Source organism: Xiphophorus couchianus, chromosome 2, assembly GCF_001444195.1.
Source record: "Xiphophorus couchianus chromosome 2, X_couchianus-1.0, whole genome shotgun sequence".
In the NCBI taxonomy this organism is placed as follows: Eukaryota; Metazoa; Chordata; class Actinopteri; order Cyprinodontiformes; family Poeciliidae; genus Xiphophorus; species Xiphophorus couchianus.
The window spans coordinates 34,027,899-34,048,542 of NC_040229.1; the positions used below are offsets into that span (position 1 = coordinate 34,027,899).

Here is a 20,644-nt window from a genome sequence, read left to right on the forward strand (position 1 = left end):
GTGAATTTGGGTCAGTCAGTTGTTCTTGGTGGTCTTTTGACACAGTTCATAGCCTTTCCCACACAGGCATAAACCATCTCAAGAGCATCTAACTGCTCTACACCTGAACCCAACCCAAACCAAAATTACAAGCTTAATGATTGGATCGAGTTGGACTTCTATGACACATTTTTAATAAGCCTCTAATGCGTACAATACAGAGGGAACTAAACAAGAATGCTCGGCATAAAGATGTGTTAATTACAGTCTAAATAGAGAAGGAGGCGGTTCACTCTGACTTAGACTTGTACTTTATTGATCCTTTGGGAAGACTCCCTCAGGAAATTGAAGTTACCAGCAGCTCCCAGGCAAAAAACAAAGATAACACGCAGTAAGTAAAGTGCAAAAGAATACAAAATACAAATTAAATACTAAGGTACACACCAAATGTGAGTAACCAAAACCTTAAATTATGCAAGAAAAACCTTAAATTATGTAAGAAACAAGGAATAAGAATATAGAATATAAGAATATAAGTAAATATAAATACAACACAAAAAAATATATAGAATTTGGCGGATAGATTGACCAGTGATATCGTATTGCACTATGTGGTTTGACCTGATAAGTATGGAAGAAGAAAGAAAGAATGCAAGGCGCAGAAGTTAAGACTGCATCAAGAGCAGCACACTGCATGTACACATGGCCTCGCTCTGCCCTGTTCCTCTTAATCACACAAGTGACAGAATGGAGTTGTAAGACACTAAGCAAAATCAAAAAACAGAAGTTCCACTACTAAGTTAGAAGAGGTCTAGCAATTTAAGCTAATATAACAATACTTACTTTGGACTCAGGTCTGTAAATGCAGTCATTTAGTTTGGTTTTATCAGCCTGGATATGTGCTTGGGCCAGGTCGAATTTTCATAGGGTCTGATCTAAACTTTACCAGGAGCCACTCATGACAAAGGTATGGGTTAGAAAGCATCACAGGTACTTTGCCCAATGTCAGAAAGACATTTTGATCATGTTTGTTGTGGATAGGTGAGAGGCGGGATCACGTGGTGTTATTAGTGATTGTAGATCACCTGTTGCGGACCTGGTGACTTTAGTGAGTGGGTGATGGGGGAGGTTTACTTTTTGCTGACCGCCTTATGCTAGTATGGTTTTTTGTCCTTGATCACTGTTTAAACCTGCGGATCCGGTTTTAATGCTCTTTTGGATACTGTTCTTGGATATTGATAATATGACAAAATAAAACCATCTTAATTGCATCCTGGAATGGCGTTTTTGATCAGCTGGCGCGTCAACAAGGATTCCCCTATTCAGCTGCTCGGCGACTTTGTTTGACAGTCGCTAATATTTGTCAGCAAAAAAAAACAACGACAACGGAGTTTTCTCGCACAGCTGGACGCCAACGCGAGCCCACACACCACAGCCACTATACCTACAAAAGAGGATCGTTTGACAAAGAAGTAGAAGACGACAGTGGTATGTAACCTGAATGATTGGTGCTGCGTATTGCTCTTTTAAAGCAGTTTGGTTCTGCCATGTGGAGCTGTTGTTGCGACACGCCCCCCGCTACGTTTTGCTCTGCGGCTGCGGCATTTTGGTGTGCGAGTGTGTTGTGGCTCTGCGTGCGTTCAATAAAGTTTAAGAAGTCGCTGTTGCCTGTAAGTTTGCTCTATTTTGGATTAAAATGAGTGGATCGTCTGCTGTATCAGCTGTTGAGAAACCTGAAAAGGATAAACGAGCGATCGTTCTCATTGAGAAAGCTCTCGCAAATAAAATTGAAACGATCCAAACAGAGCGGAAAAAATGTGTAAAGAAAATGAAAGGTGTAATATCATCCCTTAAAGAGCTAATGAAAGATGATAAAAATTATTCACAAGTAAAATCACTACTGGATGAGTTAACACACCTGTTTCAAGAGGCTATTATATTGCATGAATCTTTGCTGTCTTTAATTCCGCTTGATGAGAAAGATAAACAAAATACATGGTTTTCAAGTATCACTAAATACAACAAAGGATTTATTGAGGATGTTGAAATATGGCTTTCTGAAACAAATAAATGCTCGAGCAGGTCATCCTCTGACATGTTACGGTCACAGGAAACTCCATTAGGAAAAGAAGTGGAGGTTCAAGAACAAATGGAGCCTCAGTTATCTGCTAATCTCCAGCATGACATTCAAGATGATGTGTTGCCATCAGACAGTGTTTCAAATCAAGAAAGCAAGTCAAGCTCCAAAGTATCATCAACTTCATCTGCACGTCTCAGGGCAGAAGCTGAAATGGCTGCTTTACTTACACGTCAAAATATGCTCAAAGAAAAACATGCTATTGAAGAACAAGAGGAGCAACTTAGGAAAAGGAAAGAACAGCTTCAACTTGAATCAGAAATAGCTGCAACTGCTGCAAAAGTGAATGTGCTGAAAATTGGATCTGCAGTACAAAGCTCAGTTTCACGGAAATCTAATGGAATGGAATCCTATTTTAAAACAAAAGGAAATGCTGTTGAAACTCTTAATGCTAATACTTTTGTTCCACAGACAAAGAGAAATACAGTTAATGAAAATGCAGAGCTTCAAATAAAAACTGTACAACAAAAAGTGACAAAGAAGAAGTTTGCACCTCTTCTTGGACCTTCTCATCCTGTAAGCAGAACCATATCGAATATGCCTCTGCAGCAAGCTGCTCAATCAGCAACCAATGAAAATCTGTTATCTATTATGGAGAAACAAAATGAATTAACTTGCATGTTGGTTCATAAACAAAGTCTCTCTTCACTACCCAAAAGAGAAATTCAACCTTTTGATGGCAATCCGCTTCATTTTCAGGCCTTTATGCGCTCATTTGAACAGGTCATTGAATCAAATACTGGTGATCCTGACGATTGCCTGCATTACCTCGCACAGTACACCAGGGGACAGCCCAATGAACTTGTCAAAAGCTGTCAAGATATGTCTGATGGTGGTGGATATGTAAAAGCAAAGACTATGCTGTATGAGCATTTTGGAAATGGACATGTTATTGCATCTGCTTACCTGAATAAAGTTCATTCGTGGCCATTGATTAAATCAGAAGATGGAAAAGCTCTTCAGGCATACTATTTGTTCTTACGTGGGTGTTGTAATGCGATGGAGGACATTCAGGATCTTTCTGAATTAAACACACCTGCTAATATGCTTGCTGTGATTAAAAGATTGCCATATAAATTAAAAGATAAATGGCGAACAGTAGCATGTGACATCCTCGAGAAGCAGCATTGAAGAGCAACATGACATTGTTTTCTTTATTGAGCATCAAGTCAAAATTATTACAGATCCTGTCTTTGGAAACTTAATTGATGCTCCATCAATAAATTTATCAGTCAAGAGTACAGATTGAGGGAAACGTTTTTCTTGCCCAAGAACTACAGGAAATAGCTTTGGCATCACTACCTCTGCTGTTGAGAGAAATAATCAAGACCATCAGACTGATGTGAAGATTTGTTTGTTTTGCAGAGGTGGACACAAACTGGAGTTATGCTCTCTGCTTGAAAAGAAACCTCATAATGAGAAGATTTTATTTCTTAGAAGAAATGGCATCTGTTTTGGTTGCCTGTGTACAGGGGATATCAGCAAAGAATGCAGAAAACGCCTTTCATGTAAAATTTGTGGTTTCAGACATGCAAGCATACTCCATATTTACAAGAAGAATGAAGTTCAATTTGATGCTGAAGCAGTGAAATCTCTTGACACAGTTCAGACTAGTGGTCTTACTGGGGGCGGTGAACAGGACTGCAAGCTTGCCATCGTGCCAGTCAAGGTGAAATCAAAGAAAGGTCAACGGATATTGGAAACATATGCCTTTTTGGACCAAGGGAGTTCAGCATCCTTTTGTACAGTGGGTCTTTTGGATAAGCTGAATCTCATTGGAAGAAAAACAAAGATTCTCTTGCGCACCATGGGACAAGAGAAAGTTGTGGACAGCTTCATTCTACCTGAACTTGAAATTGCTGGATCGGACAGCGACATGTATTATGACATGCCCGACCTCTTTACTCAGCACAAAATGCCTGTAGACCTGAGTAACATCCCAAAGCAACAAGATCTGGATATCTGGCCACACTTGAAGCGCGTTCATTTGCCAGAGATCAAAGCACAGGTGGAGCTTTTGATTGGCATGAACATGCCCAGAGCTCTAGAACCTTTAGAGGTCATTAGGAGCAAAGGTGAAGGACCTTTCGCCATTAAAACTGTGCTCGGCTGGACAGTGAATGGGCCGATTGACCGAGAATGTTGGGAAAGAACGAGTGGTCTGTCAACTGTCACCATGAACAGAATTTCTGCTGTTACACTGGATTACCTATGGAAGCAACAATTCAAGATAGATTTTCCTGAGAGCAGCCATGATGAGCAGATGGGGCTGTCGAAGGAAGACTCCAAGTTTCTAGAGTTGGCCAGTAAGACAGTAAACTTGTGTGATGGACACTACAACATTGCCTTGCCTTTGAGAGACAGAGACATAAGGATGCCTGATAACCGCACAATTGCTGAACAACGGGCTTTAAGCTTAAAGAAAAAGTTCATCAGAGATAAAGACTTCCACAAAGATTACAGTGCCTTTGTGGAAGATCTTTTATGCAAAGGTTATGCAAAAAGAGTGCCAATCACAGACTTGGAGCGCAGTGATGGAAAGGTTTGGTATATCCCTCACCATGGGGTGTACCATCCTACCAAGGGAAAGAACGTCAAACGAAGCAGTCACATATACAGGTTAAATCCTGTTCTGGTGGATGATGTGCTGCGTGTTGGAGGACGTCTCAGCAGGGCTGTCATGTCTGAAGATTTTAAACACCCTATCATTGTTGCTAAAGATCTTCACATTGCTTATCTCATTCTCCAATATATCCATAAAGAGGTGGGTCATGGTGGTAGGAACCACATACTCTCAGAGCTCCATCAGAAATATTGGATTTCTGGTGCTGGTGCATTGATTAGAAAACTCATGTCAAGGTGTGTGATCTGCAGACGGCTTCATGGAGCTGCAGGCCAGCAACAAATGGCTGACCTGCCTGAAAGCAGAGTAACCCCTGAAAAACCCCCCTTTAGTTTTGTTGGAGTGGACTATTTTGGTCCATTTGAAGTGAAGCGTGGAAGACGTCTTGTGAAAAAATATGGAGTTATCTTCACATGTTTGGCATCAGAGCAGTACACATTGAGGTTGCCTCATCTCTTGACACAGACTCTTTCATTAACGCCTTACGACGTTTCATTGCAAGGAGAGGCCAAGTACAAGAGCTGTGGTCCGATAATGGTACCAACTTTGTGGGCGCAGAGCGCAAACTGAGATGAGCTATCGAAGATTGGAATCAGGAAAAGATCTCCGACGTGCTGTCACTGAAAGGGGTGAAGTGGATCTTCAATCCTCCAGCTGGATCGCACCATGGTGGAGCATGGGAGAGATTGATTCGTTCCATTAGAATAGCTCTTACTTCCACCTTGCAGACACAGCATTTGGACGAGGAAGGACTTCAAACTGCTCTCTGTGAAGTGGAGTCAATCCTCAACAGTAGACCTATCACATTGGAATCCGCTGATCCAAATGATCTGGAAGCTCTAACACCGAACCATCTTCTCTTACTCAAGGATAACCCAAGCTTACCACCAGGTTTATTCCAGAAAGATGATGTTTATGCACGGAAACGATGGAGACAGGTCCAATACATATCTAATCTGTTCTGGAAGAGATGGATTAAAGAATATCTGCCTCAACTTCAACAGCGCCAAAAGTGGATGAAGATTAGACGCAACTTTGTTCCTGGAGATGTGGTCCTTATAATGGATGACTCGGCACCTCGTGGTTCCTAGATCATGGGCAGAATCACAGAAACTGTGTCAGACAAAAATGGACTTGTACGTCAGGTCTGGATTAAGACCCCAACCAGCCACTTATGCAGACCCATCACAAAGATATGCCTTCTTCAGGAGACTTCCGACCAATGAAGACAACACATTTGACTTAACTCAACTCTTGACATGACCCTTTGACTTGACTTTACCACAACTAGATGTACATCGCAGACTGACTATATGTAGGCTAAGTGCTGGTAACCTCTGGCCTATGACTGACTGACTATGGATGGACTATTTTGAAGAAAAAGGAAAAAATGACTGTTTGACTATTTGAAAATGACTTTTATGGACTTTTGAATGTGTTGTCTCAACGTGTGTTTTTATGTAGTGTATATCTTAGGTTATGGTGTTGTATGAGTAATTATTACTGTGTAATGATGTAATAATTAGGGGCCAGAATGTTGTGGATAGGTGAGAGGCGGGATCACGTGGTGTTATTAGTGATTGTAGATCACCTGTTGCGGACCTAGTGACTTTAGTAAGTGGGTGATGGGGGAGGTTTACTTTTTGCTGACCGCCTTATGCTAGTATGGTTTTTTGTCCTTGATCACTGTTTAAACCTGCGGATCCGGTTTTAATGCTCTTTTGGACACTGTTCTTGGATATTGATAATATGACAAAATAAAACCATCTTAATTGCATCCTGGAATGGCGTTTTTGATCAGCTGGCGCGTCAACAAGGATTCCCCTATTCAGCTGCTCGGCGACTTTGTTTGACAGTCGCTAATATTTGTCAGCAAAATAAACAACGACAACGGAGTTTTCTCGCACAGCTGGACGCCAACGCGAGCCCACACACCACAGCCACTATACCTACAAAAGAGGATCGTTTGACAAAGAAGTAGAAGACGACAGTGGTATGTAACCTGAATGATTGGTGCTGCGTATTGCTCTTTTAAAGCAGTTTGGTTCTGCCATGTGGAGCTGTTGTTGCGACACGCCCCCCGCTATTATTAAATTATTACACAAACATACCCCTGGGTTGACTCTGTGGCTGACGCTCTCAGCTAATGCTCCAAAAATTATCAGGTTTATGGACATTCTCTGGCAGTCGACACTCTGCATGGTATCTTCTTCTGAAAAAATAGAATAAAAAAAAAGACATCAAATCAATAAATATATTTCAAGGTAAGTCAGGTTTATTTGTATATCACATTAGAACACTATTAAAATATGTAGTATGTCACAGGGACACAGACCTAGGCCTGCCTGGACTGCGACTGTACTGCTGTGGCTGTGCCGAGGTAACAAGGTGGTGCAACCCATGCTGACTAACTGCATCTAGTACCTGTAATACCTCAAATAAAATAATTATTTACATCAGGCTTTCTGTAGGCTGAAAGAAAACAGTGTATAAACATCCTAAATTTGTTGTTTTCTTCTGCTGATTTGAGGAAAAAAAAGTTGTTCCCCAGCCAGATTAGAAATCCTCCAGCATGTATTTAAGCATTGTTCAATTCCACAAGAGCTCAAGTTCACAGACGACTCTATGATAAAGACAAAAGCTCTATGACAAAAACTCTATGATATGATATGAGGAAGTTGCTTCTAGTTATTTACATCTGTGTAGGTTGTTTCTTTAGGTGTATGAATGTCTGCAGTAGTTGGACGGTTGTGAGAGCTGTGTAACACCTTCCTTGGTACAGACTGACATGTCCAAGTCCTTTGTGATTTGTGTCAGGCTTTAGTTTCAACATTGTTTCATGGCCCAATATATTTCCAGGCAAAGGGATTTGTCATTCCTGTAGGAACAAATTTTAAGCCAGTTGACCAACAGTGCGCACCAGGAGGTGTGGGGTTAATATCAGGAACATAGTTATTTTCAAGTTTTACTGGCACACCAGTTGACAGATCAGAGGCTGGAACCAAGCTGACAACCTCCCCTGACCAATGACTTCTATGTGGGCCACGGCCTCCATCAACTACTTTCTTCTATAAGGGGACTAACTGTGGTGAATACGAGAGATGCTAATGAAATGGTTACCATGAATGATGATTTTCAGGATCAAGTCACCAGTTGCTACCGTCACAAGTGGCCCTTTATGAATCACTTCACCCTTGAAAAGAAAACACACTATAATAAGTACTCAAACATGATTGGTTCTTACTAGAGCTAGTCAGAAACTCCAGTTAGAACTTGTCAGCTGGTATTAACATCAGAGAAACATGCAGGGATGTCAGGTAGCTTGTGGAAATGAAATAAGAGAGAGACAGCAATCATTCTCTTGCTTTAGTGTTATCAACTCCGCATTTTAATCAAGAAAGAAGAAAACATGCACAGATTAGAACAACATACCACAGCGCTGTCGGTTCAAACCTTAATACACTTTTGAGCCCATTATCCTTCAAATCCCAAAACTAGCAGTGACTTTGTGCTATTTGTATGTGGAAGCTTTGGGTTGAATTTTCCAACTCAAAGCCTGAAACTTACTTCCCCTCAATGTGATTACTTCACTGGGATGGCTAACGGCTGGGATCATTTTTATAATAAAAAAAATTTCACATGTATGATACAGATAACCTGTGAAAAGATCCATCTCCTCCACCTCCCCCCAGTGATACTATTGATGTCTGAAGAAAGGCACCACTGCTGGTCAAAACAACCAATCAGAGCCAGGAGGACGGTCTTTGTGCTGACATTCAACCTCATGTACATGCTGCTAAATGCAAACAACTTAAACATTTCAGGAAAATCCTTTATCGGTCATCATCATTGGTAATTCTAACTAAACTGATCATTCCTGGTGGCAGAATATAGAATGCTAACTAGCACCTTTAGATAGTTAGCAGAGATCAAGGGAGAGTGTGAGCAGCGTGTACAAGAGCTTGGTTGACAGAGTTAAGACCTTCCTCTAGGCTCTGACTGGTTATTTCTGACCAAAGTTGTTTATTTCTGTAGTTAGCATTGGGAAAAGGCAGAAGAACTGGATTATGGGTCCTATACTCAGACAATTTTAACAGATATGTTAAAAAAAACCAAAACATTTTTTAAAACGATTACATAACCCAGCTCTAAAGCAGTGACTTAATCAACTTCTGAGGTTTTCACTGCTAGTGGAGGCAGAAAATAAGACAAATGGTGACTCAAACAAACCTTGACTGTTTTGTTGTTGCAGTTAGTGTTTGGGCAGAGAAGAGCCATGGGAATCCTGGTCAGGTGTGATGGTACCTGGGAGCCTGGCCCCAACCCCTCTGACATAACATACACGATCATGATGTTATGGTGACCTGGGATGAAAACCACAAAAAAAATAAAGAAATTTCTCATCCAAAGCAAACATTATATTAGCATTATCCACACAATACTAAAACTAAAGGTCTTTTATGTAAAAATACACACACACATTTATACATATATTGTGGACACATTAAATGTTATTGTTTACATCCAGAAATTTTATGCATGCGCACATTGCTGGAGGGCAAAAAGAGGCTTCTTTTACTTGCCATCCACAACTGCTCCATTGAGGTACAACAAGTTCAATAAAATAAAACCTGGAGATCAGTAGAGGTCAACTGACACATCAGCCATCCCATATTTTGGGCCAATATTTGTGTAACTTGTCTTGTATAGGCTTTGTCCAATCCATTAATGCCTTCACTGACCCAATAGCTTCACTAATCCAGTAGCTATACTCTTAGCTGAAACCCAAAAAACGAGAGCATGTAGCACCAATATTGGCTTCTCTGCATTGCCTGCCAGTTTCTTATCGGATTTATTTTAAAATTCTCTTATTGGTTTTTAAAGCTATAAATGGCATAGCCCCAGCTTATCTCCAAGACCTTCTTCACTGTAAGGATATTGTAAAATTACTAAATTGCACAGCTTTGCGTCTGCAGCCCAGTTAAGGTGTAAACGAAATAATATGGCTTCCATTAAATGAGCAAGGAATTAGTTTTCATGATATCAGAACTGTTTACATTTATTGACATCTTTGCAGAACATGTCAGTCAATATAAGACCGAGAAGATGTAAAATAATCGTCAGTACTCCAACAATGCTGGGTACAAATTCTTATAGTTTAGCACAGTCTCCTCTTGAAGTGTAGTATATTTTAATGATATTTCAATATATTCTTTAATATTCCTTCACATACAAAGAATTATTATTGTTTTGAAGAGATCATAGACATTTTCTAATCCGTTTATTTACGTTTGTCGCGTTTTGATCAGGAAACGACACAACCACCTAATAAATGTTTACAAACATCTGCGTTGAGGACCCCGTTTGACTGTCACTACTTAATTCAGGTCTTAATGCGGCTCGTTTTGTTTTTAAGTTTATTTCCCCTCGTCACTAGCCTGCAAACTGTTTCCCAGTAGAGAACACAGACAAAAACTGTAGATATGACTCATAATCTGTTGGTATCTGACAGTAATGTAGGAACGTTTATTATTATAATTTTGTTTTGTCAATCAATCAATCAATCAATCAATCTTTATTTCAGACACAAAAGAGGTCCATAGTAAAACAAAAAGAATAAAAAAAACAAAAAGAAACATGACAGTCACTGAGCCACAAATAAATGATGACGCCAATGTTTCCACAATCTTGAGAAAAATCTCGCTGTACTAAAAACAGGGTTTACTAAAATTGCTATTATATTATTGTATGACACGGGTAATCTACACATACATTTATACATGAGATTCCTGAGCGCAGCTGCACATGTGGGAACAGCGTTATGTGCAAACATGTGGCTGGCACTGCTCCATCTAGGCACTTTGAGTAGGAGCCTCAGGCCATCACCACCAACTTTTGTCACCACCAACTACAAAATTGGCTGTTAACTTGATATCATTTAGATGAGATTTTATTACAGTATAACTTATTGACATTACTTTATATTCCTCTCTATTTGGACACATAAACACCACAAGCAACACCATCAGGTATGTCATTTAAATTTTATTAAATATGATGACACCAACCTCATTGTTTAGCGACACTTTCTGTGGGTAGTGTCGCTAAAAAAAAAGTTCAGAAACAGTGAGGTTGCATTGCAGGATCTGAGCCAAAAACACACACTAGGCTAGAAGTGTTAAGTAACTCACATTACAGATACTTGAGAGTCAATTCCAATGTTTTTCTGATCAGTGCTGGTTACAAAAAGCAGAAACCTTCCACTTAGGTTTACATTGTGGCTGTTCATGAGATGAAATTAATTTATTCTGGTGAACCTGAATGTGAATGGAATTGTCGTGTTACTCATTGATCTGGTTTTGCTCCAATGCGGTGTTTTCGAAGCGCACTGAATGCTGCTCTGTAGAAACTTGTGTTGAAACATAATTTTCACGTGCAACATTAAACATATTTGCTTCAAATGGGATTTATAGTAAAGTTTTGAAGACGGTTTTGTCACACAAGTAGTATTTTTCAACAGGCATCAACACAGCCACCTACAATTTAGAAACATCTGCGGCGCGCATAGGTTTCAACCAGTTAATTTAGCCACCAGTTAATCTATAACACCGTCGCGCACGTGAAAGTCGAGTGCGGGCTGACTTTACTGTCATTTTCGAAAAGGCGGCTAGCTTTACCGCTGTAAGATGTTCTGCAGTTCACTTATCTTGTTTTTAGAAGCTATTCTTGCTTTAAGCTTCTCCAGAGCTTTTCCCCTGAATTGCTGCTGGTTCATAATGTTCTCTAAAAGTAAACACGACGTTTAGTCATGTTTAGTGACAAAACGTCACTAAACTGCAAAAACGATACAGTTGGCTTCGGTAAATCATAACGTACAGATTGGAACACGTTTCAATGTAAATATGCCTATTATTGAAGCAGTGAAATCCCAGCTTCCAGTGAAATCCGAGACTAAAAAGACCCAATAAATCCCCATTAAAGCCTCATTTTGAATCAGAAAAGAAATCTAGGGCCGTAAGTAAGAATAGTTTGTCAAAAATAATAAACTAAATGAAGTACGGTTATTATCCAATGCTGGCTTATCGGTAACTCTTGCAAAGCAAAACATGATAATTTTTAAACCGAGTTTGGTCTCACCCACGCTCGTTGACGAATGTGTAAGTTTATCCAGTATTAAACCATTTTAGAATATGTTTCCATGTAAACTTTATGTTTCCCTGAAACCCTGGAAACTACAATGACAATAAAAAAAGGACAACTTACGTCTACAGGAAATAACTGCTTTCCCTCCCCTGGTTTCGAACAGGCAGGAAATTCCTCCGATGCGCATGCGCACAAGGAAACCAAAACTTAAAAATGGAAAACACAAACCACTACTTTAAGATAGAAGATTTGAAACTATAAATATAAACTTAGACGAAATAAGCTATACAATCCACATTTAGTCAAAGAAAAAAACAACCAAAGCATAATAAATAGTTATGGCAAATAGGACAGTAAGCGCATGAATCCATTTTTCCCGACAACATAGAATGCAACACAATGCAACCTGACACCTACTGCTAAGTGGCATGTGCGAGAGAAGGACAGAGCACTGAGGCAGCAGCATTTATATATATGGATGGATGTACTGTATATTACTGGACTGGACATTACGTGATTTATTGTGCGCCACACACGCGCCATTGCTATCTATTGAGTCAGGAATATCGGTGGTCAGAAAAATACTACAATCATGCAAAGAATCTGAAAAAAGGACGCAATATTTAGCTGTTAATTCAACCCTATGACAGCCATAGATAATAAGGTTAAAAGGTTTCACATTTAACAAGTGAGGAAAAAGTTTGTGGGACAACCCACACACCAAGTCATCAGTAGAGCAGATGTTTAAATCAGTTAATCAACTGCCGCTGTGTTCAGCAGAAAATATATTAATAACCACAATATAAACATATATATTGTGATTATATATGTTTATATAAACATCAAGCCTGACAACATAATGTAACAGACTGTTCTGTTTTGGTGTTTTTGCGTACTTTTTTGTGTGGGAAATGTTTGTTTTTGGTATTGCTGGGTTTCAGATTATGTAGCACTGACATCACCCAATGTAGATAGAGGGCCGAACTAAATGCAGCCCATTTATTTGTGTTGATCCAGCATCAAAATGCCTAAAGTCTGTGTCCTGTACGGTTGTTCCAACCGTTCTAATAGAGAGAAAGATAAACATTATTTTCGTGTTTCGAAGGTAGTTGGTCACAAGGGAGTTAAATTTTAAAAACTTACTGAAAAAAGAGGAGAAAAGTGGATCAAAAATCTACAGCTAAAAATGTTTATTCAGTGGGACTTTCATGCCAAAAAAAAAACTAAAAAAAAACTAAAACTAAAAATAACCTACCCAGCCATACAAGAGCTGCCTGGCCAAAAAAAAAGTCGCCACCAAAATATGGTCGCACGCTCTAATATTTTGTTGGACCGCCTTTAGCTTTGATTACAGCCTGCATTCGCTGTGCCATTGTTTCAATAAGCTTCTGCAGTGTCACAAGATTTATTTCCATCCAGTGTTGCATTAATCTTTCACCAAGATCTTGTATTGATGATGGGAGAGTCTGACCACTGCGCAAAGCCTTCTCCAGCACATCCCAAAGATTCTCAATGGGGTTAAGGTCTGGACTCTGTGGTGGCCAATCCATGTGTGAAAAAGATGTCTCATGCTCCCTGAACCACTCTTTCACAATGTGAGCCCGATGAATCCTGGCATTGTCATCTTGGAATATGCCCGTTCCATTTGGGAAGACAAAATCCATTGATGGAATAACCTGGTCATTCAGTATATTCAGGTAGTCAGCTGACCTCATTCTTTGGGCACACAATGTTGCTGAACCTAGACCTGACCAACTGCAGCAACCCCAGATCATAGCACTGCCCCCACAGGCTTGTACAGTAGGCACTAGGCATGATGGGTGCATCACTTCACCTGCCTCTCTTCTTACCCTGATGCGCCCATCACTCTGGAACAGGGTAAATCTGGACTCATCAGACCACATGACCCTCTTCCATTCCTCCACAGTCCAATCTTTATGCTCCCTAGCAAAGTGAAGCCTTTTTTTCTGGTTTGCCTTACTGATTAGAGGTTTTCTTACGGCTACACAGCTGTTCAATCCCAACCCCTTGAGTTCCCTTCGCATTGTGCGTGTGGAAATGCTTTTGCGTTCACAATTAAACATACTCCTGAGTTCTGCTGTTGTTTTTCTTCGATTTGATTTGACCAAACGTTTAAGTAATCGCCGATCATGATCATTCAGGATTTTTTTCCGACCACATTTCTTCCTGGAAGACGATGGTTCCCCACCATCCTTCCAGGTTTTAATGATGCGTTGGACAGTTCTTAACCCAATTCTAGTAGTTTCTGCAATCTCCTTAGATGTTTTCTCTGCTTGATGCATGCCAATGATGTGACCCGTCTTTTCCACGACCACAGGATGTCTTTTGCCATGGTTGTTTAAGAAATGAGGAGTTACTCATTGCATTCAGCTGGGGTTAAATAACTTGTTGCCAGCTGAAAGATAATCGCCTATGCAGTACTTATCCAATAGGAGGCTTGTACCTATTTGCTTAGTTAAATCCAGGTGGCGACTTTTTTTTTTGGCCAGGCAGTGTATATTCATGGCCAGACATGAACATGAGGTTTCTGTAGATCGTTGCTAATTGTTGACCTACACTGGACCTGAATCCAGTGTCCTACAACGACTCATCATTAATATACAACTCCAGTATGAATTTGGGTTTACATAAGCTAAATAAATACCAGGAGATCTAAGCTCAGGGCCGTGCAGAGACCTATGGAGAGGCAGGGGCTCAAATTTAAAAAAGGGGCACATTGAACAAAAACTCCATACAACATAGCAACAACCCATATTAATCAAGAATCTAATTGGATCCTACTATATCATTGCCATCATGCGGGGAAATGCAAAGCAAATATAGTGTATATTTTCCCCAACAAGTATAAAGTTGCTGTTTCTGCTGCTGACAGTCCTGGAGGGCTGAGCTGATCTGAGACTGTAGCTGTTAAACAGACCAGAGGAGAGAAGGTCTCTGGTTATAAAGTTATGAAATAAGCAAAATTGCTGCCATTTTACTAATGAAGCCCTAATAATATCTATTTAACTTCTAGAACAACCTGGCTGCAGAATGATTTATAGATAAAAAACCTCAAAGGGGTTAACTCTATATAATAGTTTGATGTTAGCACCTCTAAGACCTAGAATTATAAGACTGGGATATTAAGGCAAAGAAAACTCAGTAGCTGCTGGTAGGGGCCATTCAGGGGCCTCCAGACATTCAGGGGCCTCCAGACACTCAGGGGCCCCTAGAAATGGTTTAATTGTAACACAGACCATAGATCTAAACCTGTAGCATCATTTATAGAGAATGACAATGTTATTACATTTTATTTAATGCATTCAGCTTTGAAAAATAAATAGTACATTTAGGATTTAATTAGAAAGTTTACTTTGTAAAAGTTTAAAGAATCATCTTGATAGTTTGATTGTTGTGTTACCATGGCTACAATATGGTGTAATCTTTGTGTTTGAATTGGGTTAGTTCACAAATGCATCACAGCAAATAACCAATAATCAGTGATTGATTTTAAACTCTGCCAATAAACCTGGTATCCCTCTCACAGCGATGCTGATGTTCTTAGTAAGACGGGTTCCGGAGGGAGGCTGGTTCTGTCTAAGGCCCCATATTACCTTGGGCCGGCCCTGCATGAACAGCTACTGCGATGCGCATCTCTGGAATCTATCTGGAATCCCCCAGTAGCCCCTATCTGTCCCCCAATGCTTTGGGGACATTTTGATTCATTTCATTGTGGCATGTTTGGCTTTTTGCTGCGGATCTAATTATTGCTACAATATTTTCTCTGATGTTTATTTTGTGAACTCTTAAATGCTCTGGGCCGAATCTTCCTTTAACACTTGAGGTTCTGCAATAAGTTCTATTTACAGCCGTGAACCTCTAGCCCAGATCCTGTCAGCAGCAGCTTTAAACCGCCTGGTAGAAACGTTAAGGAGAAGCAGAGTCAGAAGTTTTCTCTGCAGCATTTGTGTTTAGGGGCGAGGCGGGTTTTGTCCTGCTATTGCAAGGACTATTATAAAAATATAAATAGAAACAGTTTTTCTAACGTCAACATCAGACCTATGTTTTTATTCACAAACCAGTGTATGAAAAAATATTCTTGCCCATAATTTGATAGAGGACACAGAGCCGCCTCCTCCTCCTCACCATGGACCCTGTTGTATATTTGACTAATTCAAAGACGAAAAGGAGTCAGATGGATTATTAAGATGAACTTTAGTGAATAAAAAAAGGATGAACGAACCATACATAATGATATACGACAGAGTGTAGGCATTCAGCTAACATAGCTCTTTTCTCGGAAACCAACGGTCCTAAGTTCACTTCTTCCTCTAACCTCAAGTTCTTCTTCAGTTCTAAAGCATCATGGGATATAGAGTCCATTCTGTTAAAGGTCCACAATAGTTGGTTTTGAACCAGATACTAACTATCAAATGCTAATAGAATAGAATAGAATAGAAGTACTTTATCCCAGCAGGGAAATTACTTTGCAGTTACAGCATAGAGGCAAGACACAATAACAACTACCACTGAGTAGTAGTTATAGATAAAATAAAAATAAAATATGAAATGCTATAAATTGTAAAAATATGAAACGCTGTTAATAAAAAAAGCAACTTAAGAGCAGTCCTTGCAAAGATTTAAAAAAAATGCAGATATGTATATGTAAATATATGTACAGCAAGTGTGCCATAGTGCAGTTGTGCAAAATCGGACTGATTAGTGTAGAACAATGATTTAGCTTTTATTGTACAGTGAGATGGCATGTGGCAGGAAGGATTTCCTGTATCTGTCCCTACGACAGCGGAGCTGGAGCAGTCTATGTGAGAAGGTGCTCCGCTGTCTGTCCACTATGTGGTGGGGAGGGTGCTGTTTATTGTCCATAATAGACAGAACCTTCTTCAGTGTCCTCCTCTCCACCACAGTTTCCAGGGACTCCAGCCTTAGTCCCAGTACAGAGCCAGCTTTCCTGATGATTTTGTCTAGTCTATTAGAGTCGCTGGCTCTGATGCTGCTTCCCCAACACACAGCAGCAAAGAAGATGGCACCGGCAACAACACTGTGATAAAAGGTCTCCAACATCTTGCTGTACACATTGAAGGATGTCAGCTTCCTTAAAAAATAGAGTCTGCTCATCCCCTTCTTGCACACAGCGTCAGTGTTAGATGCCCAGTCCAGTCTGTTGCCGATTACAACTCCCAGGTATTTGTAATCCTCCACCTCCTCCACCACTTCCCCTTTGATCTTCAGTGGCCGTGAAGGTGTCTTCTTCCTTCTGAGGTCAATCACCATCTCTCTGGTCTTACTAATGTTGAGCCTCAGGTGATTCTGGTCAGACCACTCCACAAAGCTGTCCACCAGTGTCCTGTACCCCCCATCCCCTCTATCCCCTATACACCCGACAACCGCTGAGTCATCAAAAAACTTCTGATTTATGATTTAACTAGATTTATGAAACAACTGCAACTAAAATTGTTACTTATATTAAATTATAATATCCCAAATATTATTATTTGGGATATTATTTATATTATTTTAGGACTTATGTCCTAAGCAAATCCTGCTTAAACCCAAAACAAATTCTCAACAGACCCGGTGTCTGAACAACATGGAGGCTCTGAGAGTCATTATTAGACTGAGGGCAGGCAGACTAGTTTATTTTTACTAAATTATTATATTTAGCTAAATATTATTGCTAAGGGGCAGGAACAGCCCTTCTGACATACAGATTAAAAATAAAAAAAATTGTTTTTGAAAAAAAAAAAAAAAAACTCAAAAAGGGCAGTAGGATAAAAAGGATAAAAAGGGCAGGGGCTCAAGTCCCCCTCGCCCCCACTTCCCCTGCACGTGCCTGTCTAAGCTCATAGAAATAACATGGGTTAGTTTGTTGTTAGCGTCGTTATCATAGACTAATTACTTAAAATAACACAATTCACTACTCACCCGGCAGAAACAAGTCAACAGTCATTTAATGCTTCTTTTGATCTTAAATGGTTGACCCAAAATGAAACTAAATAATTGTATTCTCCAGGTTTTTGAAAACTTTATCCTGGCTCGTTGTATAATATGAGGTCTGCAGCTCCAGATAGTTAGTTATATAGATCGCCTTGATGCAGGTAAATCCTCAAGATTATAAAATAAGTCTTTTTTTTTTTACCGAGATAATACGGATCATATCCTAAATATACGCATATTTTTTCGAGATGCCTCATCTGTTTCAGCCTATTTAGGGCATTAGCGTACTCGTCGTGGTCAATTTTACTTTGTTTTGAACCAGAGAAATCCCCTTCCGGCCCTCCATCTGAATTTCGCACGTTATGCGCATCACCCAGCAATTGATTCCCCTGATAGGATTGAACGTAATCTCCGCTTTATCTGCTCATTGAGCTGTCTGTCGGTTGCCATGGCAACCGTAATGCCGACACAGAGAACGAGAACCAGCTGAATAGAAGTGGTTTTGTCTAGTTTTGTTGTTCACCTGTTTATCAGCTTTATTGCACCTCTATTGTGGCGCACTGCAATTCTTAAAAGTTAAACAAGCGACAGAAACTGAACTAATTACCTCTGTTCTGGCGATATAACAGTCATCAAACTACGGCTCCTACAGCATAGTTAAAATAAAACGATTGAGCAATAGTAGAGAAATTTGTTCTTTCTTGCATCTTGACAGAACTAACAGAAACCGTTTATAGATTTGTATGAAGGAGAATTTATGTAGCAAACATCAGTTTACTCAGCTTTATTTTAAATCGTATTTAATAGATATATCTGATAATAAATGATGGTGCACATGATGGACACAATGCATCACATAGCAACTAATATGCGCTGTATGAATTCAGTGAATTCATATTCAATACTGGCAGTTACATTTTTTGCATATGTGACAGTACCAGTGTGATTCAAATGGGCAACTTGAATTTACGACCATTAATTTAATAAATGTAAGGTTGCAATAATTCTACTTAAAAAGTTAACCATAAGGCACACAGGCCCGCTACAGACGAGGCTTAAGACAATCTCACCCAACTCATTAATTTTATTTATTACACAATTGTTAATCAGAAATATACCAACTTGAAACCATTTACACATTAAAATAACAGTTATGGCTCACCTCGAAGATGGCAGTGCAAATCAGGGAGGCTACCTACAAAAGAAATACAGCAAAAAACAAACAAAAAGAACAAAAGAAAATCATGCACCAAACCAGAAAGAGTAGCACCAACAGGTGTTATGCCCAGAAATGCATGCCTGCCGAGAATTGCATCCCCTGTCGCGGGAGCGCGCATCGCTCTAAACTCTCGTATATTGATGAGAAAACGGACTGAAATATGACCGAAGAGGACATTTTTGAAGATATTCGTAACATTATCACGTTTCTTAATCATGTAAGACATAAAACGGTGGGTTTTATTTCGCAGATTAATTGAAATAAATACGGTTTTTATAGCTTTATTGAAACATCTGAGTCGAACGTTTTTCAGTCAGCGTCTGATGAAAATGGTCTCCGCAGATGGCTTGAAATTCCCCGATTTTTCTTTTGACACAATGGCTTAAAGCATTACAAAACAGAAGCCCGTTGTGTAGAATATTTTATATCACCCTTTACTGTCTAGTCTATTAATGTAAGGGGGATGATTTTAATTTCTGAGCCTGCCAATATTTGTATCCCCTGTCTATTGTCCTGTTGATATGAAACTTTACAGAAGTAGCTCAGAGAACAAGTGTCATTACGTAGAAAAGGTAAAATCCCTCTTAACTCTGTATTTCTCCATTTTAGCAGGGGATGCATTTTACGGCAAAGCCTATTATTAGCCTGCCAAAATATGCATGCCCCCTCTATTTTCCTCAAACATTATAATATTGATATGAAACTTATACCAGCAGTTCATAGAACAAGTGTGATTATGTAGAAAAAGTTATTCCACTCATAACTCTGTATTTCTCCATTTTAGCAGGGGATGCATTTTTTGGCAGAGCCTATTATTAGCCTGCCACAATATGCATGCCCCCTCTATTTTCCTCAAATATTATCCTATTGATATGAAACTTATACCAGCAGTTCATAGAACAAGTGTGATTATGTAGAAAAGTTATTCCACTCTTAACTCTTTATTTCTCCATTTAACCAGGGGATGCATTTTACGGCAAGGCCTATCATTAGCCTGCCAAAATATGCATGCCCCCTCTATTTTCCTCAAATATTATCCTATTGCTATGAAATTCATACCAGCAGTTCATACAACTACTCTGATTATGTAGAAAAAGTTATTTCACTCTAAACTCTTTATTTATCCAAGTTAGCAGGGGATGCATTTTTTGGCAATATGGATGTTGAGCCTGCCAAAAATATGCATGCCCTACCTATTTTCCTCAAATTTTATCCTATTGCTATGAAATTCATACCAGAAGTTCATTCAACTACTCTGATTATGTAGAAAAAGTTATTTCACTCTAAACTCTTTATTTATCCAAGTTAGCAGGGGATGCATTTTTTGGCAATATGGATGTCGAGCCTGCCAAAATATGCATGCCCTACCTATTTTCCTCAAATTTTATCATATTGCTATGAAATTCATACCAGCAGTTCATACAACTACTCTGATTATGTAGAAAAAGTTATTTCACTCTAAACTCTTTATTTATCCAAGTTAGCAGGGGATGCATTTTTTGGCAATATGGATGTCGAGCCTGCCAAAATATGCATGTCAATAGGATGACATTTGAGGAAAATAGAGGGGGCATGCATATTTTGGCAG

The 20,644-nt window shown here is 39.5% G+C and overlaps 1 protein-coding gene across 6 annotated transcripts in view; it reads right to left on the bottom strand.

Annotated features, from left to right (window-relative positions):
• pot1 (protection of telomeres 1 homolog) overlaps nucleotides 1-19,108 on the bottom strand; it is a 75,355-nt gene extending 56,247 nt beyond the window's left edge. The window contains exons 1-4 of one of the 6 annotated variants that reach the window (XM_028004272.1): nucleotides 19,088-19,108; nucleotides 8,970-9,103; nucleotides 7,860-7,932; nucleotides 6,851-6,951 (exon numbers count right to left, since the gene is read on the bottom strand). In XM_028004272.1, coding sequence (XP_027860073.1) covers nucleotides 6,851-6,951; nucleotides 7,860-7,932; nucleotides 8,970-9,089 — 294 coding nt within the window. In that variant the 5' untranslated portion in view covers nucleotides 9,090-9,103; nucleotides 19,088-19,108. Of the gene's footprint in view, nucleotides 1-6,850; nucleotides 6,952-7,074; nucleotides 7,164-7,859; nucleotides 7,933-8,969; nucleotides 9,104-11,876; nucleotides 11,983-12,002; nucleotides 13,074-19,087 lie in introns of those variants that run through there. The other 5 variants (XM_028004291.1, XM_028004259.1, XM_028004266.1 and 2 more) reach the window with 5 other exon arrangements.
• Nucleotides 19,109-20,644: the final 1,536 nt, after the last annotated feature.